This window comes from Spermophilus citellus (assembly GCF_964194105.1).
Source record: "Spermophilus citellus genome assembly, chromosome: 2".
Classification (NCBI taxonomy): Eukaryota; Metazoa; Chordata; class Mammalia; order Rodentia; family Sciuridae; genus Spermophilus; species Spermophilus citellus.
In genome coordinates, this window is record NC_138183.1 from 193,419,426 (window position 1) to 193,433,624 (window position 14,199).

Here is a 14,199-nt window from a genome sequence, read left to right on the forward strand (position 1 = left end):
GGGAACAGTAGGCTTATTATTGGGACGCAGTTCTTCTACACTAAAAGGACTTATGATAAGTCCTGGGGTAATTGATCCCGATTATGAAGGTGAAATAAAAATTATAGCTAGTTCTCCAAGAGGTATATCAGTAATTTCACCAGGAGATAGAATAGCACAGTTATTAATAATACCCAGCCTGCATGATAAATTTTCCAGTTGTAATGTAGAAAGAGGTTCCAAGGGATTAGGCTCCACAGGTGTAGATTGGGCTATGCTGTCTTTAAATTTAGATTCTCGCCCAATGCTAAAATTAAAAATTCAAGGACATGACTTTAATGGGCTGCTGGACACAGGAGCTGACCTCAGCATCATATCTCGTCAAGAATGGCCAAAACATTGGCCATTACAACAAGCCACTCAAACGCTTCGAGGCCTAGGAGTGGCAACAAATCCCCATAGAAGTGCTATGGTATTAGATTGGAGGGATCCTGAAGGATGTGAAGGAACTATACAGCCCTATGTATTGGATCATCTTCCTGTAAATTTATGGGGACGAGATGTCCTAGATCAATTAGGATTGACATTAACAAATAACATCAATCCTAACGCGCCCACTACTAGGGCTAAACAAGGCTTTAGGAAAGAAAAAAGATTAAGAGAACAAGAACAAGGTATGACAGCACCTATTCAAATAGATCAAGAAATAAATAGACATGAATTGGGTTTTCAGAAAGGGCCACTGAGACAATCAAAATTACTTGGAAATCAGAAAGACCAGTGTGGGTTCCTCAGTGGCCCTTGACTAAAGAAAAGATACAAGTAGCCCATGACTTGGTCAGACAACAGTTAGCGGAAGGACATATACAACCTTCCGTATCCCCCTATAATACTCCCATTTTTGTCATTAAAAAGAAATCTGGTAAATGGAGATTATTACAAGATTTAAGAGCCATTAATAATGAGATGGTTATTATGGGACCTGCTCAATCAGGGATTCCTCAATTGTCTGCTTTACCAAAAACCTGGCATGTTTTAGTTATAGATATTAAAGATTGTTTCTTTTCAATTCCAATTCATCCCGAGGATAGTCCACATTTTGCATTTACTATCCCTGCACTGAATCATGAAGGTCCTGATCAGAGATATGAATGGAAAGTACTCCCTCAAGGGATGGCTAACAGCCCAACTATGTGTCAAATTTATGTTAATAAAGCAATCCAGCCACTTAGAAACCAAAATCCTGAACTACAAATATTTCACTATATGGATGATGTGTTACTGGCACATAAAGATAAAAACACATTACTAGAATGTTATGCCACACTTACAAATTTATTGAAAAATTATAATCTAGAGATAGGAATAGATAAAGTACAATTAAATTTTCCAATTAATTATTTAGGAGTTCTATTATCCTCAACCATGGTCCGTCCACCGAAAATTCAAATACGAGTAGATCAACTCAAATCACTCAACGATTTTCAAAAGTTATTGGGAGACATAAATTGGATAAGGCCTTATCTAGGCATACCAACAGGAGAGTTGGGACCTTTATTTGATATTCTAAAGGGTCCATCAGATCCTAATTCACCCCGAATGTTAACTCCTAAAGCTAGAAAGGCATTAAAAATTATTGAAACTTATATGGAAAATATGCATTTAGATAGAATTGATATAAGTTTGCCTTTATTATTTATTGTACTACCAACAAAAAATATTCCTACAGGAGTATTTTGGCAAGAAGGTCCATTATTGTGGATACATTTATCTTATTCTCCTAACACTATTCTTACTAGATATCCTGAGGCTGTAGGACAATTAATACTCAAAGGAATAAAAGCAGCTAAGGGAGTGTTTGGGATTTCTCCCAATAAAATTATTACTCCATATACTATGGATCAAATTGATGAGTTAGCTAATGAGTTAAATACTTGGGCAATAATCCTGTGTAAAACTAGTGTTTCATTTGATAATCACTTACCATCTAATCCTTTGTTGTCTTTTTGGTCTAAGCATCCTGTAGTTTTTCCAAAAATGACAAGAAAAACCCCTATCATAAATGCTCCAAATATATTCACTGATGGGTCAAACAATGGTACAGCAGCAGTAGTTACTCCTGATCAAACTTTTACATTTTTAGTACCCAAACAATCAGCTCAAAAGGTAGAGCTTAATGCAGTATTACAAGCTTTTATGATGTTTAAAGATTCTGTATTTAATTTATTTTCTGATAGTCAGTATGTAGTTAATGCTATTAATTCCCTTGAAGATGCTGGTAGGATTTCCCCTTCCTCTACTGTTTTCTCTTTGTTTTCCGCTATACAAAGTCTAATCTGGGACCGAAAAGATCCATTCTTCATAGGTCATATCAGGGCACATACAGGATTGCCTGGAGCCCTTAGTATGGGCAATGAACTAGCAGATAAATCTACACATGACATACATATTTTCTCCACAATAGAAGAAGCTATAAATTTTCATAAAAGGTTCCATGTCAATGCTAATACTTTACAAAAGCGTTTTAAAATAACTAAAGAACAGGCCAGACATATAATAAAACAATGTCAAAATTGTGTGACATTTTTACCACAAGTTAATCTTGGAGTCAATCCTAGAGGACTAATACCTAACCATATTTGGCAGATGGACGTCACACACTTGCCAGAATTTGGAAAATTAAAATATTTACATGTTACAGTTGATACCTCTTCCGGATTTTTGATGGGCTCCCTTCATGCCGGAGAAAAAACTAAAGATGTTATAGCTCATTGCTTACAAAATTTTGCCACTGTGGGCGTTCCAAAACAGTTAAAAACGGACAACGGTCCTGGTTATACTTCCTCCTCTTTTAAACAATTTTGCTCATCATTTGGTATTACTCACATAACAGGAATTCCATACAATCCACAAGGACAAGGCATAGTTGAAAGAGCTCATCAAACTATTAAAATGTACTTATTAAAACAAAAGGAGGGAATTGGAAAGGGGTATATATCCCCCAAAGATAAACTTAAAATAACCCTTTTTACTCTAAACTTTTTAAATTTAGATTCATCGGGACTTAGTGCTGCGGAAAGACATTTGTACCCCAAAAATGTACATAAGCCTAAGGTACTTTGGAAAGATATTCTAACAGGACAATGGAAAGGCCCGGATCCAGTGATAGTCTGGAATCGGGGCGCTGTCTGTGTTTTCCCACAGGATGAACAGCAACCGATTTGGATTCCAGAGAGATTAACTAAAACAATTTCTACAGAAAAAGAAGATGATTTGACTCAAATCCATAACAGCTGACATCCAGAGCTCCAGCTTGGCTATTCTTACATCTGCGACAGTGATTAACCAAGGTTTTTTTTTTCAGTATCTATTTTATTATTGCATTTTTCCACATCATAAAGTTCTATTTTATTTTTGAGCTCATACAAACCTAGGTTAATGTTTTTCTGATCAGTTTTATTTTTTGACTGTGTTTTATTTTTTATTTATTTATTTATTTATTTATTTATTTTTTTTTTTTTTTTGACTGTGGAGTTTTTAAACATTGCAATGGAGATTTCACCTAAGTATAGTTACAAGGCCTTTATTTACTATTGTCTTATGTGTTGTATGTTGTGTGCACACTTCTGTTTTGTGTTGTATGTCTGTATGTGTGTATGTCCATATTTCTTATATGAGGAGCGCTCATGAAAAAATGGATCCGAATTTTTTCTTTATTCACGTGATTTATATGGTTTAATTTAAATTAGGTGAACAGCTGTTTATGATTGTTGTTAAAGATGGTTAACAGATCTGTTTGTTTACTAATTTAAATTTGGTAAACGGCTGTTAAGGATTGTTTTTAAAGGAGTTTAACAGATCTGTTTGTTTACTTTCACCTTTTCTTTTTATTATATTTAATAATTCTGTTCAGGATAATGTCTCTTTACCATCATTGCCAGAATTTCCATCTCCATCCCAATTCCAGTGAAGACTGAGATAAAACCAAACTACAGCTTCTATGATAGCTATCACAGTAAACTGTATAAACTGATGCATCAATGAATATAACTCAACAAGTAATGCTATCAAGGACTTGATTTACTTTGGGAGGATATGGACATATTGATAGACTCCTCCAATTTGAACTGCTTGCAGAACTTGCCTGGACTATATATCAGTTGCATACATTGTGAAATATCATCTGGTGCACCGAATTGTGGTACTGCTGGCATATTTTTGCTGATGGTGTCACCAGTGATGCAATTTCCTTGCCAGCTCACCCCATGTTTATTGTGGTAATACTGGCATATCTTTGCTGATGGTGTCACCAGTGACGCAATTTTTCCAAAGGAGCCGTCAATTGGCTTGGTGTCGTGGCATTTCTGTATCCTCCTCCCTTCTACTAGTGATGGTCTAAATTTGGGGGCCAACAGAGGTGAGGCAAAGAACCTCACCCCCCCACTGGCACCAAGGCTAAATTTGGGGGCCAACAGAGGTGAGGCAAGAACCTCACCCCCCCACTGGTGCATAGGCCTATCCACAAGCATGGCTGAATGCTGGACCGGTAGTCAGCGACGGGTTGCTCTGATTACAGTGGATTCAACCTAAGACAGGAAGCTGACGCCTAAAGGTCAGTTCTCCCATGACGGGTAAGAACCATATGTTAAATTGGACAACCTACCAGGCACGGTCCCTAGCCACATTGCTTGTTGCTTAATTAAACAGAAGGGGGCAGATGCTAGGAGCCACAAGCATATATACGATGTATGGCACCTTTGGTTGTAAAGTGACGCCAGCTAGCCACTGAGATGATTATGTTAAAATTTACATTCATATGCAAACTGGACTCCCGCTGTTCACCTTGGCCTGCTACCGGACTCAAGTTACGGGACTTTACGGGACTGCTGGAGAGTTCCCATTGGTTGGGGAAGGATAGTAGGAGGGAATTCCGGAGGAGGTGGGAGGAGACGGGGGGGTTCCGGTCGGCGCGCGGTTCCGGTCGGACACCCTCGTGGGAGGACCGGTTTTGGACTTGCTGGCGCTGAGAGTGTTAGCGGCTTTTTCAAAATAAAGTTTTGTTCCTGCTTGATTGGCTCGTGATTCTGTGCCCAGCCAAGACTGCGGCAGATATCAACCAGACAATATGAGCATCTGGGGGCACAGTATGTCTGTTCTTTACCCTCTTGCCTTGCCCAAATCTTTTATGGCTAGTTCCCTAGATACAGAGGCCCAGTTATTGTAATGAAGGTAGGATGGATAAAGGCCCAGCAATTTTAAATGGCAGTTGTGCACATCTGTTTTTTTTTTTTTTTTGTGTGTGTGTGTGTGTGTGTGTGAGAGAGAGAGAGAGAGAGAGAGAGAGAGAGAGAGAGAGAGAGAGAGAGAGAATGAGAGAACATGCATGTACATTTGAGTTTTAGGCATTTGAGACACAGTAGAATGGAATGCACTTTGGTTTTGGACTCAGCTGGCCTGATCCTGATTCTTTGGTTTACTATGGGGCCTCAGTACATATCACATCAATTATTTGAGCTCATTTTCTTGCCCTGCACTTCCTCACAGGGTTGTCATAAGGATCTGAGGAGATAGTGCAAGGGGAATGTCACTGTGGAAAGTTTCATATGTTTCTCTCATTGTATCCCACCAAGCAAGTAAGGAAAGAACCCTATAAAGAGGAATTGGTGTCATAGGACCAATACTTTCATCTTCAGGTTGGGTAAAGACCATCAAACATTTCTCAAGGCAAATAATGTTAAGGTTTGTGGGAGACAAGAGTAATATTGTAGAGAGAAAATAATTTCTAAGAAGTACAGAGGATGGGGCTGGGGATGTGGCTCAAGCGGTAGCGCGCTCGCCTGGCATGCGTGCGGCCCGGGTTCGATCCTCAGCACCACATACCAACAAAGATGTTGTGTCCGCCGAGAACTGGAAAATAAATATTAAAAATTCTCTCTCTCTCTCTCTCACTCTCTCTCCTCTCTCACTCTCTCTTTAAAAAAAAAAAAAAAAAGAAGTACAGAGGATGGACTTGAAATAGGTTAGTGATTTTCTGCCCAGACTGGACATAAGTTCAGTCCTAACACAGTGAAGGTATTCATAAAGCATATCTCTTTTAGCACTGTTCTACAATTCATGCCCTTGAACTTCATTGCATACAGAATGAGATTTTCTTTTGAATATGTTGGTTTATCATTCCTTACATTGTGTCTAAAACCACAGGAAAAGGAATGCAGGAAAGTCAAGGTTGCCCCTGGTGAGTCATGCTTGTACCCACAGTGACTACAACAGAACAGAATCATCCCATCTGTTAGTTTCTTGAACACAAAGATCGAGTTGTTCCCATTGGCCCTCCAAGTGGCCACAGTGGGAACCAAGGAGCACTGACAGCTAAAACTGCCATTTCCAGGTTCTGAATCACCAAGACAGTTCAGTTTCCTGTAAGTGACAACCTCTTCAGGCCTAAAGTTCTTGCTCTGTAACACAGATTGTGGTGGGATGGGGTTTGATGACCACAAAATTAAAAGAACATGGACCTTCTAGTAGTGCTAGGCAGAGTGAGGTAATACTTGCTCTCTCATGTTGTATGGCTGGTGAGAAAATAATTTAGCTTCTGCAATCTGTACAATCAGAAAAATGAGAAATTAAACCCCAATGATTCAAATGTATGAATTGCCAAGATCATTGTAATGTCATGTGTAGCTAATAAAAAAAAAGGAAAAAAGAAAATAATCTAGCAGTATATATCAGAAATATTAAATGTATGCATACCAATTTGGACTCATAACACTAATTCTTTTTCCTGTGAAAACAACCCAAAATTCAAAAACAATTTCATTGATTAAGATGTTCAGGGGCTGGGGTTGTGGCTCAGTGGTAGAATGCTCGCCTAGCATGCATGATGCACTGGGTTCGATCCTCAGCACCACATAAAAATAAAAATAAAGGTATTGTGTCTACCTATAACTAAAAAAAATTTAAAAAAAAAGATGTTCAAGATGGGCTTGGTGGCACATGCCTGTAATCACAGCAGTTTGGGAGTCTGAGGCAGGAGGATTGCAAGTTCAAGGCCAGCTTGAGACTCTGTCTCAAAATAAAAAATAAAAAGCGTTGTAATTTAGTGATAGAGTGCCCCTGGGTTTAATCCCCAATACCACACATACATCCCCCCCAAAAAAAATGTTTCAGTGCAGTGTTGTTTATAATAGTAAATATTTGGAAATAACCTAAATGTTCAAAAGTACAGCATAATGTTTATGAGCAGGGACTTTGTAGTCAGATAGTACTGGCTCAGCTCAAATCCTGACTGTCACAGAAGAGTTATGTGACCTTTTGAAAAGTATTTAATATCTCTGAGATTTATTTCCTCATCTGTAAAATATAAATAATAATAAGTAATACTAATCCTTCTAGTATAGTATTTAGTATAAGTACTTAGTGTGATGTCTAGCATATAGTCAGTGCTTACTAAATGTCAGCTATTACTATGTAACTGTAATACTGCATTTTTTTTTCCTGGATGGCAAGATGATAAGTGATTTTTTTAAATGCTTTCCTGTATTAAAAATGTCTATGATTATTATGTATTCTTTGACAATTGAGAAAATATATCTTTATATTAAGAAAACATATCTGCAATCCAAGAATATACCAGTGGTGGAAACCCTCAGCTTAGGTGACCTAGAGTGGAACTGAGTGATCTGGGGAACCCGAGAAAGGTGCAGTAAATAGTTCTTGAGATGGCCACCTTTCAAAAACAGATTGTTGTAATCTAAACGGGTGTTCAAGTCACAAGTTATGATCCACTAGTAGGTTGTGAAATTAAAATTAATGAATCTGATCTGTATTTTAAAAAACTGTACTAGAATAGAATAAAATAAATAAATAAAAGGAAAAATATCAGAGGTGTCTCATGCAGTTGGAATGTCTTTATGAAACTTTATGTGTGTGTCAGATTATGATGCATTTCTCCCTGAGGGTCTCAATCAAAAAAGTTTGAATATACTTATTGTAGCCCTTAATAAGGATATTAGCTGAAAGGAAAAAGAAAGAAGGGCTCCCAAAATCTTGTCTTCTTGTGTTCCTTCAGGCAAACACCAGGGGATTTATTCAGGGAAACTTATTTCTTAATCTATAAAATGTGAAGAATAATAATAACAACAATTCTGACTCATAGTATGGTACTTGGTATAAGCAGAAGTGTGAAGATTCAGGTGAGGAAAATTAGGGTAACAGTCACAGTAGAGCTCCTGGAGGGGAAGGACTCTGTTGGAGTCACCTTTGGGTCCCCTACAGCAGCTCATTAGGGTTAGGAAAGAGTCTTAGCATTAGTGTTATTGGTTCAAATGGGTATGCATAGATTTAGTACTCCTGATACATACTGCTAAACTGTTTTCTCACTAGTGTTATTCACATTTTACAGAAGAGGAAATAAGGCTCCCTAAATCCTGAAGTTGGATGACTATCTTTCAAGGATGACAGTCTTTCAGAGTTGAAACAGGGCACCACAAGAGGGCAGCTATGCAAAAATGATGTCACAGGCCAGGCCACTGGGCACAGGACAGAATAGGGATGTGGTGGCAATGTTAACTGTGGCTTCTTCCTTTGGCATTGTAGCTGAGCTCAGTGGAAGCTGGAGGAGCCACGGCCTTCATCTACGCCAACTTCAGCGTGCCTGTGGTTAAGGTGAGTGGGGCCTGCTCCCAGAGGAGGGGGCTGAGAGGACACAGAAGTAACCCCCTAACCTTCACACTTCTGCTTGCAATCCGAGTCCTGGGAGGGGGGGATAATAAGAAGTCTTCCCTGATTTTCAGGATCAAACATAAAGTCACAGTCTTCTCTATTACTCTGGCATGTTACTTTTGGCTCTGTTTATTTGTACTTCTGTGACAAGTAGGTGTTTGTCTTCCCTGTCACAGTAGAGCTGGAGGGGAAGACCTATTTGTTTTTGTTTGTTTATTTGTATTTTTTTAGGGAAGGGCACCAGAGATTGAACTCAGGGGCACTCTACCACTAAGCCACATCCACAGCCCTATTCTGTATTTATTTAGAGACAGGGTCTCACTGAGTTGCTTAGTGGCTTGCTTTTGCTGAGGCTGGCTTTGAACTCATGATCCTCCTGCCTCAGCCTCCTGAGCCACTGGGATGACAGGCGTGTGCCACTGTGCCTGGCTGGGAAGACCTCTTTTGATTGACCCTTGGGTTATCTACAGTAGTTTGTTCCTACAGTTATTAATTGCATCCACACTGAATTCTAGAGGCACTGAGGATACAGAGGAAAGCTCAGAGTCCTTTCCTTCCGGGGCTCACAGAGAAGCTAATATGTAGTAACCACTGAAATTGGAGCTATGGGAAAGATAGGCCCAGAGGAGAGTCATGCGGTAAGAGTTCTATTTAATGAATGAATATTTCCTCCAAGTTTCAGATCTGTCAAACTCCTTGACAGCCCTTACCTAATTCAGAAATGAAATGAAAATAAATTCATGAGATCATGCCTATAAAGCAATCAGTACAGAGCCTGGCATGTTCTAAGCATTCAATAAAAGATGTGTCTGTGAGCACCTAGGGCTTTGGCGTCTCTTCTAGATTTAGGAACAGAAGTGTCGGCGTATCCTTCATTACTTCAGGCTTGATCTATTTCTAATGGCCAAGATTAAACTAAGTTTCTAGGAAATGCATGGGACAAAAAAGCAGAGTGTAGGGGCAAAAGAACACATAGGACTTGGAGTCAGAACACCTGGGCTTGAGTCCTACCTTTGCTCTTTCTTGGTTACATGATTTCAAGGCCCTAAGCATGGACTACTTCAGGAAGGGGGTTATGATGAGGCCTACTTCCTGGGTGCTGGTAATAAGTGCCTCAAGGAGCATAAGCTCTGGAACTAATGAAGTTTCCACTGAGGAATATCTTGTTCTGCTTTGTGGGTTTTGTTAGGCATCTGTCCTCAGTAATCCCACCACACCCATCCTTACCTTACCCTTCACTCCCCACACTGTATCACCCTTTTCTATTTTATCTGCCTCTCGTGAACTCCAAGGAACAGAGCTGGATGGGCTTTGTCTCTGCACACTCAGGGCCTGGAGAGGAGCAGAGCTTTAAATCAGTGGCCTATGCATGAGTACAGCAGTTTATGTCATATTGTGCTGTTTTCACCATGCCTTGCCCCAGAGTGCAGGGAGGGTTTCCTTGTTGAACCACAAGCATGCATTTGTCCTTAGTCATGGGTTTCCCAAGGACTGAGATTCTGGCCTGACTTTCCTGCGGGGCTGGCCTCTCTTGTTTTCAGAATGCAGCACTGTTTTGGTGGAACCTGCATAGGAGTGGTGAGGGGGACGGTGACACACTTCATGCTGGCTGTCCTGTCCTGGTGGGAGATAAGTGGGGTAAGTCCTTCCTTTCTGAACATGAGAATGGGGTGAGGGGTGCCGAGATAGGGAGTGGGTGGGAGATCACGAAGCCCTCCCATGCCACAGGCTTCATTATGGAGCCATACTGTATTAAGATGATCAGACTATCAACAGGGTGCCCTGCACAGGTAGGAGCACATGAAGAGCAGGGTCCTGACACAGAGTAAATGTCTACAAAGGTTTATTGACCTTGCTACATGGGCCTTGATCCTGGGCACAGCTGAGAAGGAATGTGGCAACAGAGTCCCTCCCCTTCACTGCTCTAAGACATGAGCCATCAGGCTCTCTGTCAGTGCCACCTGTGGAGAGGCGGCCCTACACAAGCAGCAGGCAGATGTGCTTATGGCTGTGTGTGTCCAAGAGCACCGAGCTCTGAAAAGAGGTGGAAGAAGGCTTTCATGCTGACATGGACACTGCCAAAGAAGCCACCACACTTCTGTCATTACTCAGGAGTGGCTTTTGAGGGGAGGTGGGATTTTATAATGAAGGGTGAGTGACTTCAGTGCCCACACACTTGAAAATCACTTTCCAGTAGGCAGGATCTCTTGGACTTTAGGAGAACACTGTCCTCTGCTATTCTTCTCTGCTAGAAGAAACAGCGTGAAACCCAGTGTGAGCTGGGACTGGGTGGGCCGGAGGGTTTTAGGAGGTGCTTGTGCATCCGCCCCTCCCCGCCCGCACAGCCCACGGCTGCCCTGCTCAGCTGGCCTCTTCCTTCCCGCTGTCTCCAGTGGCCAACAAGTGGATACACGAGTATGGACAGGAATTCCGCAGACCCTGCGGCTCCAACCCGGAAGACTGAAGATTCGTCAGAGCAGCTGTGGAGTCTTTCGGAGTCTCATGTCCAGGAGCCAAAAACTGGAGAAGGAGAACCGAGGGGAGAGCAGCCTCCTGAAAGAGGCTTGTCAGCATTTGCCCATTCCTTGAAAATGGAGCCTTCACCGGGGACCCCTGAGAAGTTAAATTTATTTCTGGTCCAGCCACAAGAGTCATAGGAGAATGGACAGTACAAATAAGGACATGGAGGCCTGGGAGAGAAGCTTCTAGAACTTACTCTGTGTTAGAAATAGAACTTACCAACAGTCTCTAGGGTTTGAGCTTTCGGAGTTTTTGCCACTCTGACCACGGGGACCCAGAAGTGGCAGTGAGGACGCCTGCAGGAGCAGTCAGTCCGACCCCTAAGACTTTTGTCCTTCTCCCCACTGACTTCTGCTGTAGCCTGAGCAGGGAGTGTGTCTGACTCGGATGTGCACCCCATGCAAGAAGTACATCATTTTGTGATTTTTTTTTTAAAGTAGAAAGCAACTTTTATGTGATAATTTTTTAATACATTAAAAATTTTTAATGTAAACATTAAAATGTTTACAAATCATTCTTCCCAACTACCGATCTTCTTATATTCAAACGATGAGTGAAATAGCAGAGTGTACCATTTTGTCATATTCTCCTCTCAGCGTTCCCTGCCCTGACATTCTTCCTGTCCCTTGGAGCCACTGTGCTCAGGTCCACCTTTGCTACCTTCTCAGGCCTTTGCTTTTGCTGCCTCTGCAGTTCCCCACAGCCCAGCTCTGCTCATTCCGCTCTTGGCCTGATGTTCCCTCAGGGGCACCCCCCTGACTACCCTCCCTTCTAGCCTCTTTGTGCCATATTACCTGATTTTATTTTCTTCCCACCATGTATCAGTATTGAAGTTACTTTGTTTGTTTAATTATGGTCAGTTTCCCTCCTTGCAGGGCAAATGTTTTATGGCCCCTATACTTTGTCAGTGTCTCTGTTATAGCCCCCATCTCACTGAATTTCAATGTTTGTTTATTTGCCAGGCTGCTCCCACTAGACTGTGCTCTGTTCCTCTTGGAGTCCTCAGAAGGTCTGGTTCAAACTAAGTAGGCATTCAGCAGTTTTGCAAAGGCATCCTTTGAACAGCACTGTGGAGGTGGAATTTCTACAGGCGGGTCTGAAGAGAAGTCTTTCCCAGCAGAGGGACTAGTGTGGGCTGTGGCCGCAGTGGTGGTGAAGGTGCTATTTGAGAGCTTGCACTGAAAGATCACCTGGTTTGGGTTCCTCCCCAGGGATGTGGGTGTGTCTTGCTCACAGAGGAGCCACAAGGTGAAGGACCAGGTGGTTAGTCTCCATGTTGCCTCTGCCCCCTCCCCTCACCAAGCCCCTAGGATCTCAGCTTCCCAGAGCTGTGAAGCCCCCCAAAGTTAGGGCTCTGATGTCCTGATGTCCAGCTTCCTTTGAGCCTCTATGAGTATCTGTCACATTGCCTGTATTTATGCTGATTGTGCCAGTATTCTAGAAAGCTACTGTCACCCACTCTACCTGCCTCCTCCAGCTCCAGAGACAGAAGTAGTCCTGAGACAGAAAGCTTTGGTGGGGCGGGGTACTGCTTCCTTTCTCCACAGAACCAGAACTTCTCAGAATTACATTGTCGGTCTGACCCTATATAGCAGTGGAGCAACAAACGGTGAGTCTATTGAGATGGCACTATTTTAAGGGCCTCATGCATTCCATGTTTAATGCTCATCCTAACTCTGGAGATTTGATATGTTTTTCATCCCTGTTTTATAGACAAGGAGGTAGAGTTAGAGTTAAGAACTTTTTAAAGTCCTACAGTCTGGCCCCTAACCTTGTGCCTTTAATATGTGTGCTTTTAACCAAGTCTGAGATATGAGAATTATCAAACACCTAAACCAGCTGACTGAGACCCAGGAACACCTAACTGCAAATTAAGCAACAACTACTTACTGAACATTTTCCAGGAGGATGTGTGGGGCTCAGCCGGTGTTGTGGGTATATAGAGAGGCACAGGACAGAATCCCTGGGAACAATGCCAGCAGGAATTAATCACCATTTGAACACAATATGAAAATATGGCATGCAAGAAGAAATGAATTACTACTGATTGCGGTAATGAGAGCAAGGAGATCATGGTGATTTAGGGTAGTTTGCTGTGTTAGACTTTTCTGTTACTCTAACAAAATATGAGAGGCTGGGAACTTTTCTTTATAAAGAGGTTTATTTAACTCCTGGTTTTGGAGGTTCAAGGGCATGGCAATGGCCTCAGTCCAGCTCTGGTAAAGGCCTCATGGTGGATGGTATCACAATGGCAGAAGCATGTGCAAGGCAAGCAACCATAGAGAGATTCAGGGGTCTCAGAAACAGAGACAGACCCTCAATTCATCACAAGACCTTGTAGCCAGGAGTAGACAGACATGATCTGAGGGCACTATGAGTCTTCATGGGAAGGAGGGCCATGCACAAGTCTTAAAGATGAGAGGCTCCATAGTGGCCAAGAAGGAGTAACAGGACTGGACCTGCATTAGGGGAAGTGCCTGTCCCTAAAGCTCTGAATATTAATACCTTACTTTGACCACTTTTCCCCTCCTCTTGAACCCCACTTCCCTGGGGAGGAAAGCAGAGCAAGTGCTATGGAAAGCAAGATTCGTGGTCAGTGACTTGCTGGGGGGATGTAGCAGAGCTTGGGCTAGACATCTGGCCATCTGTGACCCTCACCAGTGCCCTTTCCACTGGATGCTTTCTGTGGTAGTCAGCTTTTTGCTGTGACCAAAATGCTTGACAAGAACAATTTAGAGAAGGAAAAGTTTATTTGGGGCTCACAGTTTCAGAGGTCTCAGTCCACAGTCAGTCACAGCAGAACATGGTGAAGAAAAGCCACTCAGATCAGGGCATTTGGAAAGCAAAGAGAGGACGAGGCCAGAGGCTGATACCATCTAAGGCTGCACCCCCAGAGCATGACTTCCCTGGCCAGTGCCCTGCCTGCTACAGTTATCACTCAGTAGTTCATTCAAAATACTGATCCATCAAGTGGATAAA

At 42.0% G+C, this 14,199-nt stretch overlaps 1 protein-coding gene across 2 annotated transcripts in view; it reads left to right on the forward strand.

The window, feature by feature from the left end:
• P4HA3 (prolyl 4-hydroxylase subunit alpha 3) overlaps positions 1-11,315 on the forward strand; it is a 40,370-nt gene extending 29,055 nt beyond the window's left edge. Inside the window, exons 11-13 of one of the 2 annotated variants that reach the window (XM_081263061.1) lie at positions 8,575-8,643; positions 10,242-10,338; positions 11,046-11,315. In XM_081263061.1, coding sequence (XP_081119187.1) covers positions 8,575-8,643; positions 10,242-10,338; positions 11,046-11,164 — 285 coding nt within the window. In that variant the 3' untranslated portion in view covers positions 11,165-11,315. The remainder of the gene's footprint in view (positions 1-8,574; positions 8,644-10,241; positions 10,339-11,045) is intronic. The other variant, XM_081263062.1, reaches the window with a different exon arrangement.
• The last annotated feature ends 2,884 nt before the right edge of the window (positions 11,316-14,199 follow it).